The sequence below is a fragment of the Peromyscus leucopus genome, chromosome 8b, assembly GCF_004664715.2.
Source record: "Peromyscus leucopus breed LL Stock chromosome 8b, UCI_PerLeu_2.1, whole genome shotgun sequence".
Lineage (NCBI taxonomy): Eukaryota > Metazoa > Chordata > Mammalia > Rodentia > Cricetidae > Peromyscus > Peromyscus leucopus.
Window position 1 is genome coordinate 87,411,926 of NC_051086.1, and position 25,010 is coordinate 87,436,935.

The 25,010-nt window shown below is 40.8% G+C and overlaps 1 protein-coding gene across 1 annotated transcript in view; it reads right to left on the minus strand.

Moving 5' to 3' along the window:
- The window catches only part of Efcab3 (EF-hand calcium binding domain 3), a 104,359-nt gene that overhangs the window by 65,853 nt on the left and 13,496 nt on the right, over nucleotides 1–25,010 (minus strand). Inside the window, exons 9-23 of the mRNA XM_037200901.1 lie at nucleotides 23,856–23,960; nucleotides 23,245–23,298; nucleotides 22,478–22,582; nucleotides 21,534–21,587; nucleotides 19,690–19,794; nucleotides 19,156–19,209; nucleotides 18,612–18,716; nucleotides 14,470–14,523; nucleotides 12,617–12,721; nucleotides 10,996–11,049; nucleotides 10,482–10,586; nucleotides 8,174–8,227; nucleotides 5,644–5,748; nucleotides 5,142–5,195; nucleotides 3,521–3,625 (exon numbers count right to left, since the gene is read on the minus strand). Coding sequence (XP_037056796.1) covers nucleotides 3,521–3,625; nucleotides 5,142–5,195; nucleotides 5,644–5,748; nucleotides 8,174–8,227; nucleotides 10,482–10,586; nucleotides 10,996–11,049; nucleotides 12,617–12,721; nucleotides 14,470–14,523; nucleotides 18,612–18,716; nucleotides 19,156–19,209; nucleotides 19,690–19,794; nucleotides 21,534–21,587; nucleotides 22,478–22,582; nucleotides 23,245–23,298; nucleotides 23,856–23,960 — 1,218 coding nt within the window. The remainder of the gene's footprint in view (nucleotides 1–3,520; nucleotides 3,626–5,141; nucleotides 5,196–5,643; nucleotides 5,749–8,173; nucleotides 8,228–10,481; nucleotides 10,587–10,995; nucleotides 11,050–12,616; nucleotides 12,722–14,469; nucleotides 14,524–18,611; nucleotides 18,717–19,155; nucleotides 19,210–19,689; nucleotides 19,795–21,533; nucleotides 21,588–22,477; nucleotides 22,583–23,244; nucleotides 23,299–23,855; nucleotides 23,961–25,010) is intronic.

A 25,010-nucleotide genomic window follows, 5' to 3' on the forward strand; every position in this document is an offset into this window, starting at 1 on the left:
TAACTGTCATATTGATGTGTTTAGTACTGCTCACTTCTAATGACAGAACCTTGTTTTGCAATGACCATTCTCAAACACTGTATAGTTACTTCCTTTACCCAGTGTTTCTCAAATTAAAGTAGAAAGTCACTGGATACATTTAAAACAGCTTCTAAAATTGCAAGTTTGAAAGCACTGGATGGGAGGGGTGGCCACTGAGACAGCCAAGACTTTAGCTGCCATGGACAGTCTCTTCGACTGTGACTTGGTCAAGAGGACACAATTTGTTTGTACTGTTGTGTTTTCTGTAATACTCCAACACTGTATGTAACACTGATGGTAAAGTACAAGTGATCAGTCTCTATTCTTACTATTATCTGATAATCATTAGTGTAGTGGCTTGCACAAGATCAATGCTACACAAGTGTTTATTAAACAACGGTTATATCAAAATGCAAACACATTGCAGCTAACAGATTTACCTTAAAACCAATATATATTCACCTTAGATGTAAAATTTTTCAAAAATACTTTTTCAGTTATGGTAATCTTTTGTTAGCATCTCGTTAATGTGATTGGTGTTGTCATTTTTTTTTTTTTTTTTTTTTTTTGGTTTTTCGAGACAGGGTTTCTCTGTGTAGCTTTGCGCCTTTCCTGGGACTCACTTGGTAGTCCAGGCTGGCCTCGAACTCACAGAGATCCGCCTGGCTCTGCCTCCCGAGTGCTGGGATTAAAGGCGTGCGCCACCAACGCCCGGCGGTGTTGCCATTTTTAAATGGGATAGGAAGAACCTTTTTTGATACAGGTATGTCTGTAAAGTACAGATGTCATTACACCCTTAACTCTGTGTCCCACTGAGGCCCACTGGGCCCAGAAGTATCTATCTTTTCTTAGATGATTACATAGATATATAAGGTATTCCAAAAATTATGTGACTATCACTGCACTGTAAATCACTGTGATGGTTGTGTTCCTAAATACCAAGAAAACAGGGCAATGGCCAGGGTAGATTAAAATAGCCATCAAAGGGGTTTAAAAAACAAAAGTAGTTTTTGGAAGAACTGTTTATCTCTTATGAAGGCAAAAGGCTGGTTGCCTAAAACATTAGAAACACTACAGTCAACTGAATGAAGGAATGACATTTTCTATTGATTTAGAAAAATACTTATCAATGGACTTGAATGAATCTTATGGTGTTTAATACTTCCTTAGGGTCTGGCATCCTCCCAGATTTCCTAAAATTTTCTCAGGTCAATAGAGAAAATCACCAAATGTCTGCCACAGCTAATTCATTCTATCTTCTTTTAGTCATTATTTAGGATTATCATATGTTTGATATGTGGATGGGTGGGGTGTATGTGTGGCACAGCATGTGGGGGGGGGGTGAGACGACAACTCTGTGGAGTCAGTTGCCTCCTTCTTTCCACCTTTATGTGGGCTCTGGAGGTTGAATTTAGGTCACCAAGTGCTGCAGGCCGCAGGAATATGTCATAAGAACTCAGCTGGTTATGGCAAAGCCACTACCTGAAGGGATCAAGGAATTCTTCCAAAGGAAGCCAAATTCCAAGGAGCTTTTGGTGTTATTTGGCTTGTTATATATCATCTGTCTTCTATTATGAAAATCATGTGTGCCTTCATAGTTTTTCCAATTGATTTTTCCCTAAGAATTGCTAACAGTGTGGACTGGTCACTCTTTGGACATACACATTCAAGGTATTTGGAGAACAGCCTCAGGAAAGGCTTCCTTCCTCCCAGCCCATCCATTTCTCCCCTTTCAACACTGGAATCAGATATCTTCCTTAGCCACTTTCAAGGACTAACAGAAATAATAGTCCAGACCACCACATGCTAATCTCCTGATTTAAGGTAAATTCCACAAGGAGACACCACCTAGGTCAGGTGGACCTTAAGTAATAGCTTTACACAATTTAGCTCAGACCCTCCTTTCTTACAGCCTTACTAACTTTATAGACCCCTAACTTCTTACCTAACCACTTCTCAGAATGTAGACTAAGCACATAGACCCCTTTTTCATATACTAACAGTCATTAGTACTCAGTTGACCTCCTCTACTACCACTCCCATTTTGGATTGTAAAAGAAAGCCTGGTGGTCACTGTCTAAGGAAAATTCTTACCTACCTTTATGACCCCATAAGAATTCAAGCCTGGTGATCTTGCTCTGCCAGAGGATTGCTATTGCTTGGGTTTATAACTGGATTCCTGGGAGACTTGGGAGGTACGTAGAGAACGTAGAGGTGGAGAACTGGTTGGGGATAAGGAGGATTTTGACCAGAGAAAATGTGTGGACTAGATGGAAGATGAGGAAGAGACAGATGAGAAAGTACTAGCTGGGTAAGAATGAGATGAAAAGAACCTAAATGAGGCAGAATTAAGATGAGAGAATTAAGATAAAACTTAGAGGGAGCAGTAGATAAATATAGAGAGAAATCAGGCAGGAAAAGAGCTAGGCATGAGAACAGAACTGAAGCTGTGTAAATAGGATGTTATTCCAGAGGAATTAAAGTAAGTAGACTAAAGAGCTCGGTGTGCTGAGATTCTGTTTCCCAAAAATAGTCCTTGCCGTTAGTCTCTCCTGAGCTCTGGGAAGTATAATATTAAGGCTGGTCCTTTTAACATTGTAAAAGAACCAGGCTTGAGTGGCAAATGCTTTTACCCACTGAGACATCTTGTTGACCCTTCTCTTTTTTTTTGGGGGGGGGGATAAAGTCTTACTATGTAGCTCAGACTGGCTTTGAACTTGCTGTCCTCTTGGCTCAACCTCCCAAGTTCTGGGATTTCAAGCCTCTGTCATCATATCCATCTTTGATTAATTTTGTTCTCACTGCTACTATATTACTATAGCACCTTAACTTTTAAAATCCTAAGAACTCATAGCAGCACAGCATGAAGGTTAATTTCTCGAGGCCAGGTGTGGTGGCTTACACCCATAATCTTTGTACATGGGAGGCCAAGAAGAGGAGGATCACAAGTTTGAGGCAAGCCTGGGCAACATAAAGAGATCTTGTCTCAAAAAGCCAAAAAGAAAAAAAAAATCTAGGACCAGACTACCTGAGCTTTCTTGGCTCCACCACTTTTCTAGCTCGCTGAGTTTGGGCAAACAACTTGTATTCTCTGCCTCTTGGTCTCCTTGTATGTACAACAGAGGTAAAACTAGACCCCCCAACTCACAGAATTATTTGGAAAATGCAATAAGCTAATTGTACAGCACTTAGAACAATTGCTCCCATCTGTCAGAACTATGCAGTGTTACTTAGTGATATTTACTATTGGATTAGCACTATGAACCAAAAAAATGAACATCCTCAGTATTTTTGTCTGAGCTTGGCATTTCCCACGGTGTCTAGTGGAGACTTGTCATTTCTGTCTGTGCTCTTGGTGCCTCTTCCCTAGTGGTGGCCAGTGTGGTAGCTATGTGTGAAGACTGCACATTTTATCTCCCTTCTTTTCACGTATATCCTCCCCTCATCCCAGATCTACTACTGGGCTCACGTTGCAAGTTTTACTAGGAAGTAAACTCACGATCAACTGGTAGATGGTCCATCAGCGTCTGCATGTCTTCATTGTTGAGATTAATTTCTGCATTTTTAACGAAAGCATCCACCTTATTTGAATATATCTTTATCCCTTAGAAAAGAAGGATTTGAGAAATATAATGAGGAAGTGAGTAAGTCATTCAAGGTCATGCCTAAGTATCAGTGTTGCTCAGAGAATGAGGGGCAAAGGGCATTCAAACTACTCTAGTAACAAGACTTTTCATATCTTAATTGTGAGCTCTTAGCTCTTGTTCTCAGGACTCAATTATAGCTGTGTGAGTTGTTGCACGTACTGATGACTGAATTCAGGGCATGTACATGCTAGAAAAACACTGTCCTTGAGTAATACCTTGATCCTAGCTTCTAGAAGAAATTTTAAAAGAAGGAAGTGAGGAGTTTGGAGTTTCTATTAAAGACCCAAATGAGTATTTGTCAATGGACCTATATAATAGGATTTGAACCTTGAAATTAATGGAGATAAATAAAGTCTATGGATTTATTACATCACAATTTGGTAAGAAACTTAAAAGTTAAATTTATTTATTTTAAATTAATTTGTGTGTGTGTGTGTGTGTGTGTGTGTGTGTGTGTGTGTGTGTGTGTGTGTGTGTATAGAATGCTCCTGTTCTACAGTATGTATGTGGAGGTCAGAGGACAACTCCCAGGAGTCAGTTCTTTCCTTCCACTGGGCTCCACATGGGTTCCAGGAATCAAATTCACATTCTCCGTCTGGGTGGCAAGCACCTTTACCTGATGAACCATTCTGCTGACCCAAAGTGATCTTTTTATTGATACATGAAAACAAACAAACAAAAATATCCCTATAGATGAGAGGATGTGCTATTCCAATGCATGCATACGTGTGTACTGTTCAAATCAGGTTGAACATGTCTATTTTTCCAAACATTTGTCAATTTCTTCATGGCTAAAACTTTCCAAATTCTTTTCTTTTCTCTACCCTCCTGAAGTGGTGCCACTGTCTGTAGCCAGCAGGGCGTCCTGTTCTCATTTAAATGTCCCCTTCTGCTCTCTCCCACCTCTGAACATCATTCTACTCTAGACCCCTGTGAGATCAATGTTTTAGTTACATTGTAAGTGAGATCATTTGGTGTCTGTTGTGTGGGGTGTGCCTGGCTTATTTCACTTAATGCAATGACCTCCACTTCTGTTTATGTTGCTGTGAATAATGAGATTTTATTCACTTTTTCATGGCCAATTAGTATCCTGTTGTATATAGGCAATAACTTTTCTTTATCCACTGTTTACATTTCTTATCTATTATAATACCATGGAAAACTTTTAAACAACATTTTTTTAAAATAGTATCTCTGGAAATTCAAGATCAATATTGTTGGAAAAGTGCCTAGTGTTTGAAGTGCTGTTTCTTCCTGATGTTTCTAGTATATGGCTTTTTAGAGGAACTACTGTTTCTAGGTCTATTACAGGGAAACTGTTTTGGTGACCATCATCTGTCTAAAGGACTCAACAGGAGGGATGGCAAGATTAATAATCTGAAAATTGTCAAGTAGGGAGAGTGTTTGACAATAACAGCAGGGTTCAAGGACCCCAGTGTCACCTGCCAAGAAAAGAAGCATCACATGTCTCACCTTCAACATTCTCCAATTCTCTTATTAATCTTTTCTTGTACAGTTTTCCACTAGCTGCAAGATAGAAATTTCAAGTCTCAGGAAATAATACAGTTATTCAGAAGTGGAATAAATGTTTCTAACTTAAGAAGTGGAAACTTTTAAAGATTTATTTATTATATATACAGTATTCTGCCTACATGTATGCCTGCATGCCAGAAGAGGACACCAGATCTCATAATAGATGGTTGTGAGCCACTATGTGGGTGCTGGGAATTGAACTCAGGACCTCTGGAGGAGCACCCAGTGCTCTTAACTGCTGAGCCATCTCTCCACCCCACAGAAACTTTTAAAATGCTTCATTCTAGAAATTAATATTTTCAGTCTAATAATAAAACTCAGGAATGGAAACAAATCTGTTTGGTGATGTGTTGGTAATGGGTAGTATGCGACATCTTTATTTGTCACACAAGTTCATGTTTACTGCTTCTCCATGACTACTGTGGTGTCTTTTCGTGCTCACCGTCAGTCGGCAGTTTACCCAGCAACTTCATCATCTTGTCTTCTGGGAGTTTGATCCCTATCTTTTCCAGGAAATCGTCCAGGTCAACAATGTCAATCTTCTCACCTTTAAAAAGTCAAAAGGACTAGCAGTTGAAAATTTAAAGAATGATGATTCTATTTTACAGAAAAAAATGCTTATTCTTTAAGTAAACATTAATGAACTCAAGTTGGCAAGAACGTCAGAAATTACTAAGACAAAACTGTAGAGACTTTGGCCAAAACAATGATGACCAAAGTTAGGTTGGGTAAGTAGATGTGAACATTTACCCATAAATAGAGTGAGGGCCCGTGCCAACAAAGGAAACACTACTGATTATATTATGCAAAAATGAGAATCTGACTTTTCAGGGTTATGTGTGTGTGGTGTTTGTGTGTGCAATGTATGGATTGTGTGCATATGTGTACACCTGTGCAGGTATGCACAGAGGCCAGAGGGAGAATGTTGGTTCCCTGCTCTGTTACTCTGTCTTATTTCCTTGAGACAAAGCCTTTCCCTGAACCTGGAGCTATGCTGACAGCCAGAAAGTCCCAGCAATCCTCCTCTTTCTACCTCCACAGCACTGGGGTTCTGAGGACCAGTGTGGCCATACTGGCTTTTTACGTGGATTCTGAGATACAAATTCAGGTCCTTATGTTTGCATACCAAGTACTCTCGCCTGCAGAGCCATCTTCTGCGTCCCCTACAATCTTCTTAATCACACACCATGTCACTATATGATGCTTTTTCCTCTCTGGGGCTTTAAAAAAACCTTAACTCACCTGGCTCTCTGTGGGACCTTATAGATTTGGTGGCTTTCCTTTCTCTCTTCTTGACAGCAATTACCACTCCCTGTGGATCCTGAGTTTCCTCTGTAAAGTAAGCTCACCTCTATTCCTGTCCAGAAACACTAGCTTAGAAGGATTTTTTTTTTTAAAGACAGGGTTTCTCTGTGTAGTCCATCACCACCACCACCAGGCTTTTAAAATGTTTTTCAAGTCTATAATGTAAAGTGATGGAGGGAAACATGCTGGATCACAAACTATCACAGACATGGGTAAGGAACAAAGTAGAGAAGTCTGCTTGGGAGCGCACTCATTCTTCATTCTTGGTGATGAGCACTCATTCTTCATTCCTGGTGATGAGGTTGTAAGTAACCATAGGTCCTTTCCCCTTCCAACCTTCTCCATGGCTGTGTGGAAATTTCCCCCATGCTGGTTCTTTTTTAGCTTGATGACAAGGTCTAGGCAGATAGCCCCAATGCCAGGCAGCATAAGCAAACTCCTGTTTTCAGTCCCCTGGAGGTATGCGGGGGTGGGGGGGTGGGGGGGTGGGGGGTGTTGGTGGCTCTTCTGCACAAATGACTGGAGGGAAGAGGCACAAGGGCTGTTGACCCCAAGACCTTTCGAGACCTTTCCTGTGAAGCTGGACCACTGGGGTTCCTGGGATTAAAGGCGTCCCTGTTCCAAGCTCTTAGTCTTCTTGTTTTCACTAACTCCTCAGCGGGTAATAGCTCAGTTTCTGGTCTTTTTTACTGTGTCTCTGCCACCGCTCTGCCTGCCTCTCCCACTGGGGTTCCTAAAGCTTGGCTGTCAGCAGCTTGGGGGATTCCAGGCATAGCAGGGCCACTTCCTCCTGCTAACTGCTTTTGACAAGACATGAACCTTCCAATATGCCCTAGTCTTATGGTCTATGTTAAATTATTTCAATTACTGTAGTCGGACTTTCTTTTTGGCCGCCAGCCCCAAATAATGACACAGAGACATAATTCATTATTATTAATTATGAAAGCTTGGCCTTCAGCTTAGGCTAGTTCCTAACTAGCTCTTTTAACTGAAATTAACCTGTTTCTATTAATCTGTTAATTCTGCCACATGACTTTTAACCTCTCCTACATGTCTGACTTGCTCTGTGTCTTGCTGGCATCTCTCTGCACCTAGATTCTAACCCTGAGTTCCTCTCTCTCCTAGGAAGTCCTACCTACCCTCTTCTGCCTAGCTATTGGTCATTCAGTTATTTATTAAACCAATCAGAAGGTGCCTTTCACACAGCGTGATCAAATATCCCACAACAAATTACTTCTTATCTTACCCTTTATACTTCTTCTTCTGTCAGAGATGACCGACCACTCTAGTGTGTCTAGAAAGCACTGACATACCTTTTAAGGGTCAGTTCCTGTGCTCTCTCCCTTGAGAAATCCTTAGATCATTCCCCTCCCTAAGATTTCTTTGCATAGCCCTGCCTGTTCTGGAACTCACTCCATAGACCAGGCTGGCCTCAAACTCACAGAGACTCACATGCAGGGAATAAAGGTGTGCACCACCACTGCCTGGCAAATCCTTTTCTATTTATAAGGCCTTTAACATAACACCTATGATATTATTGCATTTGTTTATACATATTTTCCCTCAGCTGCAGAAGATTCAACTACTTGAAGCTCCTAGATGGTTGATTTGTACAGATCTCTACTTAGGTTCACTTAGTAGATGCTCATTAATGATTAGTGACCCACCTGTAAAAAGACTCCCTTTATCCATGACATCATTGATATTAACCATCCCATTATCTGTAAAACAAGACAGAGTGTATGCATTAAAAATGATAATACACATAGAAAAAGACATAAAGCTATACACTGAAGAAAAACACAGAGACCTAGCCAATTTTTAATATTCGATTTAGAGTTTTATCCCGTTTCCATTCCATTGAAAATGGGGAAAGATTCTGAGAAGGACACTGACTTTACATTGCTTACGTCACTGTGTGCTCTGTCAAGACGGCAGAGCACAGCCAGGAAGACCCTGGGCTGACGCCAGCAGTGGCTCCTTGTCCTGTCTGGAGGAGTTCCTTGTTACTGGCTGCAAAGCTGGTAAGCAATCAAATGGATCAAGTGCTGTGGAGGGAAGATCTGACTTGGGACATTAGCAGTGCTTTTCCGTCTCCATGCTCTGTCCTCGGGCAGGGCTCGGCTCCACCTGCCATTCTTCCACTAGCCACACTTAACATGGCCGAAAGTGCTTTGATGAACTGGCTGAACTTTAATAGCAGTTAAAATGCTTATTTATTGGGAAGGGCGTCACTTACCACTGACCTGGAGTTTACTGTGAGCGGAGGAAGACCTTCCCCTTCTGATCCTTCTGCCTTTGCCTCCTGAGAGCTGAGGTTATGGGCTCATGCCAGTGTGCCCAGCTTAAATGCAGTGTTGGTATTTGGTTTACTTTAATTAAGTAATTAAAAATTTTGAGATAGTGTTTTTCTATGGAGAGCTAGCTGGCCAGGAACTCTGTTTACTTCAGGTTGGTCTCAAACTTAGGGTGGTCCTCCCCCCTCTGCCTCCCAAGTCCTGGGGTTTGAAGACTGCTCTGCCACCCTGTTTAAGTAGACAATGTGGTGAGCTAGTACCTCACAGACTCTGCCTCCCTTCCCTCCTCTGCTTCCCTTCTTTCCTTCTGAGGAAGGTGTCTTATGTGTTGTCATTAGTCCAGCAGGTGGCTACTGACAAGCTGGAGATGGGTCTCTGATGTGTCTCCTGTGGGGTCAGCAACTGAGATGTGTGCCTCAGGGGGAAACTGCTACTTCTAGAATTAAAATAGTTGTCATATTTCACTAATGCTTCCAAACAGCTGGAAAACAAGCTAAGAAAAAGTATGTCCTTTGTGACTAGTTAAAAAAAAAAAAAGTCAAAACCAGAGAGACCATTGCCACCAACTACACAAATTAGAAGGAATATACAGGAATGTAAGTGACTTCATACCGACACTCAGACAATTCAGATGAAATGGATACATTTTTAGAAAGGCACAAACTACAGAATCTCACTCAAGAGAAAGACGACTAAATTTCACTGCCTGGTTTAAGGCCCTTCTGGTGACTTCCCTGTCCATCCTCTCCACCCTGGACACTTGGTTACTTGAAGCAGAAATTCCAGCCTTGAAGGAATACTTGCTATTTTCCTAATGTCCCATGATTTTGTTGCACTTATACTTTGGCATGCACTGTTTTTCTTAGCTGTAATGCCTTTATTAGTGGAGGATTTCTGCTCATATGACAGCTTTCTCTGACCCTTTTCCTGGAAAACTTAGGTTTTTGCTTTTTCAGAATCTCAGTGAAGGCATTTTTAGTACTATACTACAACTAGATAACACTATAATGATGTCTTGGCCTCTAGGCCTCCTTCCTAGTTGATAGACGGTTAGGTTGCTATACTCCTAATAGTTAAATATATTGGCACTCAATGAACTGATAAATTCTTGAGGGTTAGACTTAAATTATTTTATTTTTATTTTTATGTGTATGAGTTTTTTGCCTGAATGTGTGTATGTGCAGCACATGTGTGCCTGGTGTCTACACAATCCAGCAGAGGGCATCAGATCTCCTGGAAATGGAGCTAGAGGCAGTTGTGAGCTGCGGGATGTGGGTGCTGGAAACTGAACTGAAGTCCTCTGCAAGAGCAGCATGTGTTCTTAACTGTGGAACCATTCTTCCAGACCTTAGACTTAAAGATTTATTTTTATTTTAAATTGTGTGTGTGTGTGTGTGTGTGTGTGTGTGTGTGTGTGTGTGTGTTTTCTTGGAGGCCAGAAGAGATCTTCTGAAGCAGGAGCTACAGGTAGTGGTGAGCTATCTCACATGGATGCATTAACAAACTTGAGTGTGTTGGGAAAAGAATTAAGAATGTCCTTATCACTCAGCCAACTCCAGCCTTGAGGACAAGACTTTCTATCTTTTATTTTTTATTTCTTCTTTTAAATACTTTTGCACAAATCCAGATTTGCTTTTTGAAATCCTCCTATATAAACCCAAAGTCAGGAGCAACTTACCATTAACAGGCAGGTAACTTATCAGGTCTTCATATTCATTCTCCTCAAGTTCATAACCCATATTTTCCATGAAAGTCTTTATCTTTTTCAAATCAATCTGAACTCCTTAGGAAACAGCGGGAGAAGAAGATAAGCAATGGAGACACTAGTCATGCCCACGCATTAGTCAAGGGTACACAATCAAAGGACAAAGTTGTTGGAGGAGCGAGCTGTCACAGGACTCTGGGCCAGAAACTGCTCCCTTGTTCTGCCCAGAGCCTCTATAGGGACATTTATAAGGAGTTAGGTAGGTCTGCTGAATTCTGGCCAGAAACCACTCATACTCAGAACTCTCAGAAAACAGATTTGAACTGCTGTGAGTGTGAAACATCACATTTTTACAAGTGGTCATGTTTAAAGCAACAAGTGACTTAACAACTTAAGAAACAAAGCAGGCCAGCTGACAGATCTGTCATCACCCCAAGCATGAGAAGCGAAGCATGGGAAGTCCAGTTTCACCCAGTTTCTCACTTACCTTTGAGGGACATGACGCTGTCTATCAGCTTGTGCTTGTATATCTTCCCGGCAGCTGCAAAGCAAGGCACACACTGCAGAGTTCGAACCCAGGACATGTACGACACAGCTCAAACTCTCAAGTCTCAGGAAACAACTCTAGGGATTTTCCTTGTTTTGTTTTTTTGTTTTTATTTTTTCTATTTATATCACAAGCTAAGACTTGGAATAGGAGAATGTTCTTTTTTTTTGGTTTTGGTTTTGTTTTTTCGAGACAGGGTTTCTCTGTGTAGCTTTGCGCCTTTCCTGGGACTCACTTGGTAGCCCAGGCTGGCCTTGAACTCACAGAGATTCGCCTGCCTCTGCCTCCCGAGTGCTGGGATTAAAGACGTGCGCCACCACCGCCCGGCATTTTTTTTTTTTTTTTTTTTGGTTTAAGAATGTTCTTAAGATAGTAAATCTATGGCTTGATCTGTTTGGGAGGCATCTAGGCAGTGGTACCAGGTCCTGGGCTCGTTGCATGAGTTAGCTGTTTGAAACCTGGGACTTATGCAGGGACGCTTGGCTCAATCTGGGAGGAGGGGACTGGACCTGCCTGGACTGAGTCTATCAGGTCGATCCCAGTCCTCGGGGGAGACCTTGATCTGGAGGAGGTGGGAATGGGAGGTGTGCTGGGGGGAAGGGGAGGGGGGCAGGAAGGGAGAGAACAAGGGAATCTGTGGCTATTATGTAAAACTGAATAGTATTGTAAAATAAATAATAATAATAATAAAATATTTAGTACATAAATGTACTAAATATAGAAAGTAAAATAAAAAAAAAGATAGTAAATCTATCCACTTGAAAAATGGTGGCTAGATGGACCTCCCTACCTCCCTCCTGCCCTCAGTATACAGTAGGGATGCCTAAACACTCATGGTTTTTGTGGCACTGGTCCTATTAGTTGGTGCTGGAGTCAGTCTGGGTGCTCATCAGCAGATGTGTGGCAGAAGAAAAATGTCTGTATTCTTTAGCCATAAAGAAGAACAAAATCTTAAAATCCTGTCATTTGCAGAAAATGGACAGAACTGCATATCATGATGCTAAGTGATAAATGAGCCATATTTGTAAGTCAAATTCTATGTTTTTTCTCTTTTGCAGAATCATGTGTGTGCTGCAGGGGATCAGACCTAGGGCCTTGGCCATCCAAGGCAAAAACTCTACCATTGATCAGTGCTTTCTGTTCTCATATGCAGAACCTAGATTAAAAAAAAAAAAAGACATGAAAATAAGGGATCCTATTTGTTGTGGGGGAGACAGCAAAGGCTGAAGGAGGACTGAGAATCAAAGTCAATGAATATGTGTTTAAACATAGGATGAAACCTTATATTTCGTATAAGGATTATATGCTAACAATAAAATAAATAGTCACAACTGATTTCTTATTCATCAAAATAAAGTATACAACATTTAAAAATTTATATTCATAATTTATGCTTAAAATACTTATTTTTCATATTCAATATTTGTTTAATCCTCACTGTTATCCCTAAACTATACATTATAGACTTTGTTTTATTCATTTTTGTGACACTAATGCCTAATGGTAACTATCAGTTTTCATTGGGTCAGTAAAGAACTCATTGATAAATTAAAGTGCTTACCATCCATTGGTAAAGCTTTCATTAATACATTGCTTTCTTTTAGTTGGAGTCTTAACCCAATGTTTTTAAGAACATTGTCCATGTCATTATAGTCGATTTCTTCCCCTACATAAAGAAATTGATAGTAAAATTGTTAAACTACAAATTTAAGTAATAACACAATCACAAATGTCTATGTAGCATTATAAAATATAATATCTGAAAAAACAATAACAAGGGTCAGAGAGATGGTTCAGCAGTTAAGAGTACTGGGTGTTCTTCTATAGGACCCATGTTTAATTCCCAGTACCTACATGATGGCTCACAACCATCTGTAACTCCAAGGTCCTCTTCTGACCTCCATGGGACACACACATGGTACGCAGACATACATGCAGGCAGTACACCCATATGCATAAAATAAAAATAATTTCAAAAAATATTTTAATAACCAACAACAGAAATACTGAAGGGTAGTTTCCGGAGGGTGACAGAAATGTAAATTCTTTCTGGTCAAGGCAGCTCTTCAATTTGGGGAATAAAAACAAGCACACAGGAAGCTGGTGTTTCTGTAATAGCCCACTAAATGAGCTGGTGTCAATCATTCTGCCTGTACCTAATATTTACTTTATTCTCATTTTTGCCTGAACTATGACCTTGTTCACAGATGTCACAGGTACAAATCTGTCATATCATTTTACTATTAAAACAGTAGAAAAAGAGGGCACGTTGCTAGCTATGTATGGTGGCTTATACCTTGCTTAACCCCAGTGTATAGGAGGCTGAAGTAGGAAGCAGGCTGTAAGTTTGAGAACAGCCTGGGCTGTGTAGTGAGTTTGAGGCAGCCTAGGTTCTGGTAAGACTCTACCTTTTAAAACAAAAAGCCCAAACAAAATATTTTGTTTTGCTTAAACAAAATAACACACACACACACACACACACACACACACACACACACACACACACACAAAACAAATAAATAAAGAAAAATTATATTACTGAGAAACTTCAAAGAATATGGGTTTGCTGTTGGGGAATTCTTCCACAGGCTTTACAATAAGATCTAGGCCAGACATGGTGGCCTTTAATCGCAGGACTAAGGAGACAGAGGCAGGGGGATCTCTAGGAGCTTGAGAATGGCCAGCTTGGTCTACAGAGTGAGTTTCAAGCCAGCCACAGCTATAGAGTAAGACTGTGTCTCAAAATAAAACAAAGTTGATGTAAATAAATGATTTTAGCAAAGATGTCTCTATATAAATCAGGCCACTTAAGTTGTGATTACCAGCACAAATAGGATGATATGATTACTTTGACAAGATAACAGAAAATACTTTTAAAAACTTGTTTTATATATAGCTGGGTGTGGTGGCTATATATATTTTAATCCAAGCACTCAGGAAGCAGAGGCAGCCAGATCTCTGTGAGTTTGAGGCCAGCCTGGTCTACAAAAATGAGTTACAGGACAGCCAGAGCTACACAGAGAAACCCTGTCTTGAAAAACCAAAAACAAAAAATACTTGTTTTCTATATTAAGAGATCCATTTTCAAATTAGTTTTACTTACTAATTATTATTGTATGCACACACGTGTGTGCCAAAGCATGGGTATGGGAGTCAAAGGACCACTTTGTGGAGGTAATTCTCTCCTTTTACCATGGGTTCACATTGTCAGGCTTCTGTGGCAGCGCCTTTAATGATAAACCACCTTATTGGCCCTGTGTGTTTTTGAAATGGTATTTATTTCTCTAGATAGCCCAGGTTGGTTTCAAAGCCACAAGAAACCTCCCTCCTGAACGCTGGGATTAGAGGCATGTGCTAGCACACCAGGAAAGGGATCATTTTGACATTATTTTCCCATTATTTCTTCTCACTCACCTAAAACGGCATCAACTTCTTTCAGGAGCAAATCCATGCGGATACTCCTTTCGCCTGGAATACAAGACAGTCCTTAGGTAAAGCCTTGCTGGGGGCTGAGCGATGGTTCCTCCAAATGTGGACACTGGAGCCCTAGTCCCTCATGTGTCTGTATTTGGAAATGTGCTCTTTGGAAGAAAATTAAAGTTTGAATAAAATTATGAGGTGAAGCCTGATTGGGGGAGCTGTAGCTTGTAAGGAGTGTAAAGAGCGGCCTCTTTCCAGCTCCCTTGGTTAGGTGTGAATACCGTGGGACAGCAACTGTTGGAGCCTGGGAATACAGTCGGAATACAGTCCTCCCAGAAACCACACATTCCAGCCTTCGACTTGGAGCTTTCAGACTCCAGTACTATGACAGAAGACATTTTGTTCTTTAAGACCCCCAGTTGGTGCCATATTGTTATGACAGCTGGAATAGACTCATACAGGCTCCAGTTAAATAAAATTCTTAATTGTGAGGGTTCAACAATTGAACAATGGCCTAGAATTTTTTTCTAACTAGACATTTTATTTTTATTGTCTACATAAGCATAAAGTTGAGGAAAAAGCAAAAGAATGTAAATATGATAAACATATTCACTACACCCAGTCATGCTTCCTGATGTCTGTTCCTTACTCATTAGTGAGGACAGTGGGGGAAAGAGGAAATTATAATGTTTTAGCTTTTCATGAATCAAGTATTCATCGGATGTCCACCATATCCAGGCCCCTTTTTAGTGCTGAGAATACAAGAGCTGACAAAATGTCTGGTCCTGTGGTGGCAGGAGCTAATTCCCAGAACCATTTGGAACTCCAGTTTCAAGGAATCCAACCTCCTCTTCTGGCCTCTGCAGGTACCAGGATGTGCATGGTGCTTATAGCAGTCACCAGGTTACAAAGGATTTTAGACCCAGCAGAGAGTACTTCATGAAACATAGAAATGTATTTCCTCCTAATTAAAAAGAATATTTTAAGTATCTCCTCAGCTGTTCTTCAGACACTTTTGCTTAAGTACTCTACCTTTGACTACAGTTTTGAAACGAGGCTTCTATCACCCTTTGCAGACCTTTGGCAAAATTCACTAATATTTATGTTATGACATTTAATCAGCTTGATCTCTAGATCTTTAGAGTAAGGCAATATTCCAACATAACTTTCCATAATCTTGCTTGGCTCCTGTGTTACACAGAGTCTTGAACAAAAGGATTAAAGGCTGGTTAAGAAAATAAGGTGGTCATTCTTTGGTGAGCAGCAAGTCTTATGATTTGAAGCATGATTAGATTGCATTAGGTAAGGTTGGTAGATGAGCATTTTGGGATGTTCATCAAACTGCTACCAGTCCTCAACATTATTTCACCATGCCAACGATGCTTACCATGCTCAGAATTAACAATGTTTAACTTGTTTTTTACTAAAGATGATGAAAAACTACTAACCCCCAATATATATTTCAGGATGTCTTTCTTTTCTAAGTTTTTTTTTTTTTTTTTTAAAGAACTGTAACAAGATTATTTATTTTTAACAAAAACTCATGAGCTCTACAGATCCACTTGAACACAATTTAGAGAGGGTGATTCTTTGGATCTAAAGTTTGATATCTACGAATTTACTAAACGTAATTGTTAGGTGTGTAGTATTGTTATAGTGTGGCTTATTTTTCTTTGCTATCCTGGAGTGGATATTTTCTTGTCATGTAGCCATGGCAATTAAATACCAAAAATAATACTATGACAGCTAGGTCTGTGGTAATGGAGCTATTAATACTCCTTGGCCAAAGGAGAGGACCACAGGGTCTCACCTGGGATTCCAGCCATGATTTCTGTGGTGGTTTGAATAAGAATGGCCCCAGTCAGCTCATATACTTGAATGCTTAGTCATCAGGAAGTAAAATTGTTTGATAGGATTAGAAAGGCTAGGAGGTGTGGTCATGTTGGAGGAAGTATGTCACTGGGGTGTGGGTGGAGGGGTGTGGGTGTGGGGGGTGGGCTTTGAGGTTTCAAAAGTCCATGCTAGGCCCAGTCTCCCTCCCTGCTACCTGTGTATCAGGATGCAAAGTTCTCAGCTCCAGGGCCATGTCTGCCTGCCTGCCACCACGCTCTCTGCTATGATGATCATGGACTAGCCCTCCTAAACTGTAACCAAGTCCCCAGTTAAATGCTTTCTTTTATAAGAGTTGCTATGGTCATAGTGTCTTTTCACAGCAGCAGAACACTGACTAAGACAACTCCCTTTTGTCTCCTTCCCATGCTCTACTGCAAGTGATCTTGGGAGATGCTGGACTATACAAGAAGTAGAAGGCTGACTGAAGTGAAACTCCACGATGCAGCTTCTATGAAGTAGTGTTTTTGTAGCTGTTCACCCATACTCCTATAATAATCCCTCTCCCAAGTTCTGCAAGTATCCCCATAGACTCACTGGCTCACCAAGGACTCAGGAGGAATCATTTCTTTGGTTAGTTGTTGGTGCCCTGTATGGAGTGAGCAGACATATGTATATCCTCCAGGGAAGTTCACACAAGTATTATTTTATAATATTACAGATAATATTTAATAATCTCTATTACCTTCCTCCTCCTCTTTTTTTTTTCTTCTTGTTTTTTGAGACAGGGTCTCACTATGTAGTCCTGGCTGTCCTGGAACTCACTCTGTAGCCCAGGCTGGCCTCCAACTCACAGAGATCCACCCACCTCTGCCTCCAGGGTGCTGGGATTAAAGGCACGCCTGGTTACCACTTTCTTTTTCTCTCTTCTTCATCGCTGTTTGTCTTCTTGCCTTTCACTTCCCTCATCTCAAATACTCTTTAAACATCTTTTTCCATCTATCTATCTACCTGCCTGCGGTCGGTGGGAGAGGCAGTGTGAGCACTCCACGGGCAGGAGGTCAGTGGACAGCTCTAGAATGTCCATGCTCTCCTTCCATCACATGGGGCCTGGGACCAAACTCAGTCTTCAGCCTGGGCAGCACGAGCCTCTACCCACCAAACCATCTTGCCATCCTTCAAATATTCCTTTTAAGAAACTTTTTTACTTGATTCTAGTATTGACTATGATCTCTCTATGGTACTCTCTGACATAGGAACTCTGGTAGAAGCAATGAGGGCCAATTAATTTGGTAGATGAGCTGGTATCAAATTAATACTAAGAGACAGTCTTTTCCCCTGGTCTTTAGGGCTGGGTCTGTGCTTATGAATTTCTCTAGGAAATCAACAAGAACACTTGAAATGTTTCTATAGAGAAAGAAAATTCTTTTTTTTTCAAGGTCTGATGATCTTTTTGTTCTTGTTGTTACTCTTAAAGACTGATTTATAACTGGAATCAGAAATAGAATTTCTCAGCGAGGACAGCCTGTTTCTTGGCAGTGTGTTCCTGGTGTTTTTCTTTGGCTTCCTTCATTCTCTTGGTCAAAAGTTTACTATATTCTGAAGCTTCCTCCTTTGTTGTTTTTTTAGAGCACTACTTTGGCATTTGTGTCGCGGGACACATGGAGGGATGGGACCCTGAACCTTGGTCACTTTGGTCCTAGACTTCCTACCTTCTCTGTTTAAGGGCTTTCTGACTGCATTATTGGCGGACATCATCTTCTTTAGAGAGTTTGAAAAGCTTTTAGATTCTGCTAGCTCTGTTGGACCCCAGCTGCTGAGACACGCTAATATTTGTCAGTTCAGAAATAAATATCCTTTTCTCTGTCTCTCTGTCTCTGTCTCTCTCTCTCAACAATAACCAAGTTGAGAACACTGAAATTGGCATCCACAATGCATCCATGAAAAGACTTGGCTTGCTCTCTCAGTTCTCCTTGGTCTATAACAGGAATGCCCCTTACTGAACAGCAGACACACTCTGCCAGGGGTCTTTGCCTCATGTGGAAACTTTGTTTGTCATCCTCACCACTGATTCAGACCACACAACGCTTCCACTTTCCACCTGGAGCATCAGCAGCTACTTCTGTGGCCATGTGCTTCTCATGGAAAGTACAAAGCTTGAGTTCATCTGTTTCACTGAGTTTCTGACAGCCAGTGACTGGGAAGGAGACATTCAGCTTCATTTTGATGCAGCCTACCACCTAGAAATGCTATACAAAAGGAGCTGAAATTCTTTTTATGAAGCACCGTGTATTTGAAATACTCACGATTAACTGGCAGATTTTTAGACAACTCCTCTATCTCCTCTTCCTCAAGAGGATATCCCAGGTGTTCAAGAGCATCATCGATTTTATCAATATCGACTTTTCCACCTTAAGAAAAAAGAATAGAAGAAATTTGGTTTTATGCCAAAAGGAAAAAAATGATTACCCATACCCATCAGCCCATACAATCAGGAGATGAAAAGTCCCAGCACCATACAGTCCTTGAGGTGATAAAATAAATCAGGAATTTGGGAGAGGAATGGTCTTTCCTATTCATGTTCTAGAGAGCACTGTCACAACTGTCCTTAGAAGGAGTTTACAGAAGAGAAAATCAGGCACGGCTTACTATTACAGCAGTTGACAACTCACCAACAATTTCTTACAGTAGAAAAAGATTGAAAATTGCTACAGATCGATGATTACCCCAACTGTTGATAGACAGGTGTTCTAGTGCTTACATCACACAATATGGCAACACAATTAGTAATGTAACCAGAGAATGAAGGGATTTGTAGTTTTTTCCCTTTTTAGAACACTGTGCACTCACTTCTGAGAGTCCGCAGTATGTCCATTAACACATTTTTGTACACCATGTTGTCATCTGTAAGGTAAAGGTCACATTAATAGAGGAAGTAGAAAGCCAGGAAGTCCTGTTCATGAATGTTATTAGTCATATTCATTACTGGGACTCACAAGGCTGACTATTCTTCTGTGGTATGTGATATACTGCAGGTAGAACTTCAACACATTGAAACGCGGGTTGTTTTATGGTTCTCTGAGGTTCCCCTCCTTTCCACTACAGAGATCTTCTGGCCATCACCTTTTCTGACTTTTGCTTTGGGCATGTTACAGATATTTGGTCCAATATTTAAAATTGTTTATCGTAATTACCAATGCTCCCCCCACCAAACAGTATTACCTTTTAATTTAGCACTTGAATATTGAAGAAAGGATATTTTGTCAAAATTGGCTCTTTTAATTTTCAATGAGCTGTTAAATAACGATGCTTATATAACTTTAAATATACAGCTCAAGCCCAGGAAGGAGTACTGTAACTAATGGTGAGGTCTGAACTACTTACTATCTATTGGAAGTGTGTTCTGTATCAGCTGGCTTTCACCGTCTGTTAATTCAATGCCCAAGCTTTCCAGATATGGTTTTATATCCTTGGCATTTATTTTAACACCTTTAAGAGATGAGAGACATAATAAATGAGCATTTTCATATAGAATGATTCTCCATTAAGGAAACGACAATACATAATTGTAAGAGATACAGTAGCAGAGAGCTGAGGACACAATGAGGCCTGTCTCTCCACAGAGCATCACAGGAACGCGCTAAAGCAAAGCATGTCTCCTGTACCAGTGAAAGGAGGGAAGAACAAGTAAAGAGGAGGAAGACTTTGGTCAGGGGTGGCACAAAAGGGAGGTGGCGTGGGAAGGCACAAGAGCACAGCAGTAAACAGTAGACAGAGACCAGGGAAAAGTTGGGACATGTTAAAATTAAGATTAAAAAAATAAGCAATGGATAATAATCTTAAAAAACATGGCTTGATAATGAAGGAACCCCTCGCAGTGGCCTTTAAGCAAAATGGAAAAGAAAGCCCTTGTGAGCTGCATGGGTACCCAGTCAGTTACTTCCCAAAGAATAAAAGACAAGACAGATCTACCATCCATGCAGAAGGGAGATGCCAGAGACTGGGAGGGGCGGGTTATGTGAGGCAGTCAGAGCTGAAGCCCCTGCAGTTTTATGTCTCCAATTCCTGAAGGTTGTCCTCACTTCTTTGGCTAAGCTAGTGACCATTCTGGGAATCAGCCTGGACCCAGGAAACTGGTTGCAACTTGCAAACAGATCCATGGACACAGGTCTACTTTGTGGGCAATGTGAGGCACACTGCAGAGGGTGCTCACAGTGGAAACTGAGGCTCCAACATCTGGAGAGACTGCAGGACCAGACACAGACTACTTGAGGGTGTGTGGGAGCTGGAATGGAGATGAGCGAAGCCAGGTACCTGGAGTCTCTCAATGTCTGTGCCCTGCCCTGCCACACAAACTGTTTTGGTTTGATTAATTTCTACACTTTCAATAGTCCCAGGGTGCGTGGCGGGGCTTCAGCAGCTGCACAGGCACCCCCACTCCTGGCAGTGCTGGTAGGGTGTGTCTTGTGAAAGAGGGCATCCAACTGGGTGTTCTTCAGGCTCCTGTCCTAAATAATGATAAATGACCTCAAATAGTACACAAATAAGCAGATGGATGAACACAAGAAATTCAGGACCTGGAAAAAAATCAGCAATATAGATAAGGAAGTTAGCAACATGGATGAGAAAACTCAGCAAGGAAATTAAGATTTTGATAAACAAAACAAAACAAATCAAAACAGAACCAAAAATACTAGAAATGAAAAAAAATCCTTAATGAATTAAAGAAAAGCACAGTAGAAAAATTACCAATAAACTAGATCAAGCAGAAGAAAGAATATCAGGGATTGATGACAAGGCTGATCTAATATTACAACTAGATAGCAATAAAGAAAAAAAAAATGACTACAGCTTGTAAGAACTCATGGGATATGATCAAGAGACCAAACCTAAAAATTCCATGGGGTCAAGAAGTAACAGAGATAAAAGTTAAAGTATAGAAATTCTACTCAATGAAATTAAAGCAGGGGGCCAGGGAGATGGGCAAAAGCCTCTGCTCTACAAGACTGATGATCTGAGTTCAGCTCCCAGAAGCCAAGTAATAAAGCTAGATGCAGTGTTGTGCATTCATAATCCCAGCACTCCTACAGTGAGATAGGAAATGGAGATCACACACACACACACACACACACACACACGCACGCACGCACGCACGCACGCACGCACGCACGCACGCGCACTCCCCCAAAGGATCTTGATTTTTAAATCTTTCCATCATTACTTCTCACCAGAAAACAAATTGGCTGCATTTGCCAAGGAGCTCAGTGAGAACCGTCCAGCATCTGAAACACAAAGTCAGACACAGACCACACTTTGCTTATTTGCTTGTGAGATTTTCTAAGTTGTCATTGTATTCACAGGAGACATTTGCTATTTTCTGAATGTATCCAATCATGGAACAGAATTTTTGTAGGAGGTGAATTAGCATGCTAAATTGAATCTTCTTCTAGATGGTTACTGGGACCTAAAAGATACTTCTTTTGGTGATAGATAAACTTTTTCCAGGCAGAAATCACTGGCATTCTATTTCTACCCCACCTGACAGTTCCACCCCATCTCCTATTAGCTGAACGAAAACATACTGCCTTTTACTGTGTGTTCCATGTCAGACAACTCCACACCCCTTTTCCCTCCTCACTTGACTTGTCGTTTCTGGCCTTTTCTACCAGCTATCCCAATAACTTCTAAAAATTCCCTGTAATGTTCAATATAAGCTTAGCAATGCCTTTATCAGTCCTCTGTCAATACTGGTAGATAATAGATTAAGAGAATATATATATTATCTATCTATTATATCTAATATATCTATCTATCTATCTATCTATCTATCTATCTATCTATCTATCTATCCTATCTATCTATCTTCCTACCTAACTTTATTGAGACAGGGACTCACTGTGTAGCCCTAGCTGGTCTGGAACTCACTATGCAGATTAGGCTGACCTCAAACTCACAGAGATCTGCCTGCTTCTCCTCCTTACCCCCACCCCAAGAGCTAGGACTAAAGGTGTATGCTACCACACCTGGAAGAAGCCCTATTTTTACCCTTGAGGATTATAACTCCACAAGTATTTCTTCCTTCCTAAGAATAACTGAGAAAAAATACCCATGCAGAGTCTACAAGAAGGGCTCAATGGTCTTTAAAAGAAATTAGAAGTAGTAAATAAAATACCGTCAATTTGCAAGAAGTTCCATAGACTTTTCAAGTCTGATTTTCCAACCTGGTAGTTGAAGTTTTCCATAATGGTTTCTAGTTTACTTGTAAAGCCTCTCCCTCCTTGAGAAAGGAAGAGATGCAATAAGAAAAAAATGTAAAATTATGTTTTAACGTTTAAAATTCTCCTTAGCTCTAAGGACTGGGTCGCACAGGAGGGAAGGAAGCAAGGCCATGAATGTTTGAAGGAAGAATAAAAAGATGGCAGGGGATAGACGGGAGGGGAAGAAAGGAACACCCCCTATGCATGTCGCAAGGTATGCTGCTAAAATTTGCCGTAGACACCTACAGCAAAGGAAGTGACTAATGTCTGTTAGTTGTTCCTCATTTATTCACAGCAGAGGTGTCAGAAACAACCATAATTGTGGTCGCCAGGTTTGAAACCTGTCACAACAGTAAATTATCTCTGGGAATTTAAGCTAAAAGCCAGAAAGGGGGATGAAAAGATTGATAAACTGTTGAATATAGCACCATGGGCAAGAATGTGGCCTCAAATAACTGTTTCCACGTTCAAGTTGTGAGACATGAGACAAGTGGATCAGTGTAATGCACATGGGGCGTGGCGTTAAGAAAATTGCCACTGCAGCATTTGTGGGACAGAATACTGCCTTGGACCTACCCTCAATGGAAATAAGCTACTGTTACCATTGAGAGATAAGCAGACTTCCCAGAAAGAAACACAAACTTGAAGGCCTGTCTCACTTGACCTTGTATTTGTTACTCACTGTGCGAAGTTTTTAAACCATCAAACAGTCGGTTGCGATACACCTTATTATCATCTGTAACGGAAGACATAACCACGGTCACAGACAAAGCGGTACAGACGTCCATAACAGGACCGTGGATGACTACCACCATCGAAACTGTAACCTTATAGGACCTGGCTTATCCAGCCCGCTCTCCACACAGCTTTCTTCAATTTGGCTTTATTAATAAAGTGAAGCATTGGATCTCCTAATGTTCCACTTCGCTAGGCTGGTACTGAGGCTAACTCATTCTTTTTGGTCCTGCCTTCTCTCCTGCCCTTATTTTTCTTTCTGCTTTAGGATTATCAGACATTCCAGAAGTAATATCTCAACTCAAAAATTCATGATCAGATCTTGATTCATAGATTAATTCCTTTCCTAAGAAGCTCTCAAATCCAATAGAGACCCTCCGTCAAATAGTCTCCATGAACACAAAGACTTTGGACTTTCATCTTACCATTTGAGAAGTCTTCAATATGTTGGACACAAACAAATGTGGAATGCATGCTCAGCGACTGCCCCTCAGCCCCCATGATATACACCCGCAAACTAAGTCCCCTAGGAGCTGAAGCGGGATCAGAAATGCTCACAGGTGACAGGCAGGGTCTTTAGCAGGTCCCAGCGTTCCTTAGGTGTGAGTATTATCCCTGTGGTTTTCAAAGTGCCACTTAGTTCATCAACATCCACTTTGCTTCCTTTGGAGAAAAGTAGAAATGAGAGCAACACGTGATTTTTAAAGCGTGTCATCTGCATGCACCGGAAGGACTGAATAGTCAAAAGTCTCAGCTGAGAGTCTGAGAGGACATCAGTAAAAGGGATCAGTTGCTTAATTCTAGACAGAAAAAGAATTTTGTAAGTTCTAATGAAACACCCAAGGCAATGTCATCCTGTTCTGACTCTGTTTTGTGCTTGTTTAGATAGTCCTCAGTCCTCTATTCTCCTTCCCAATGGTCACAGCTGCCTTGGCAACACATTTGAGATTCCCATGACCTTGACCATTGTCCAGATGTATTAACCAAAATAATTTTTAAAAAACCCTAAAATAACTTGAAAAAATATAAATGAAAAATAGTTGACTTATTATGTCTAAAATAATTACTGTGCTCTTCCAGGAATGAATATTTCAAGGTTCCTCTGACCTTTACATACCTTTGATATAAATTATGGTCTTTGTGGTTTTTGCCGTTAGAAACTGTACTGCTGAGCTTGGGTACCAATTTACTCTTAGAGGCACAAGCTCACTCTTGGCTGGGCCAGTGCCTCTCCCCCACAAAACGGACTTAAAACTTTTCATTGGCTTAATCAGTGTGATTGTCAGTAACTATCTCATGTGGATCATTTCACTAAGAACAACAATAATAACTAGCATTCTAAAATAGAGTTCAGAGAATGGTATTGTTATGATATAAATGACTATATACACATTTTTATAGATAAATAATGTCTATAAATAAAAATGTGTTCTTTGGTAATTACATATATGAGTATAATGTATTTAGAACGTATCTACCTCCACCTCCAACTCAGATCCCCCCCACATGCCCTACCCATCTTCATGTGTGTTTCTTTTTCTTTTGCTTTTTTATAAAAATAACTCCCTGAGTTGGATTTCTGTTGTCTCTATGCACATGCATGCAGGGCACCATCTACTGGAGCATGAGCAGCCTCCATGGATCACAACACTAAACAAAGTTGACTCTCCCTCTCAACAATTGGCTAACAACTGCCAACAGCTCTTCAGCTAG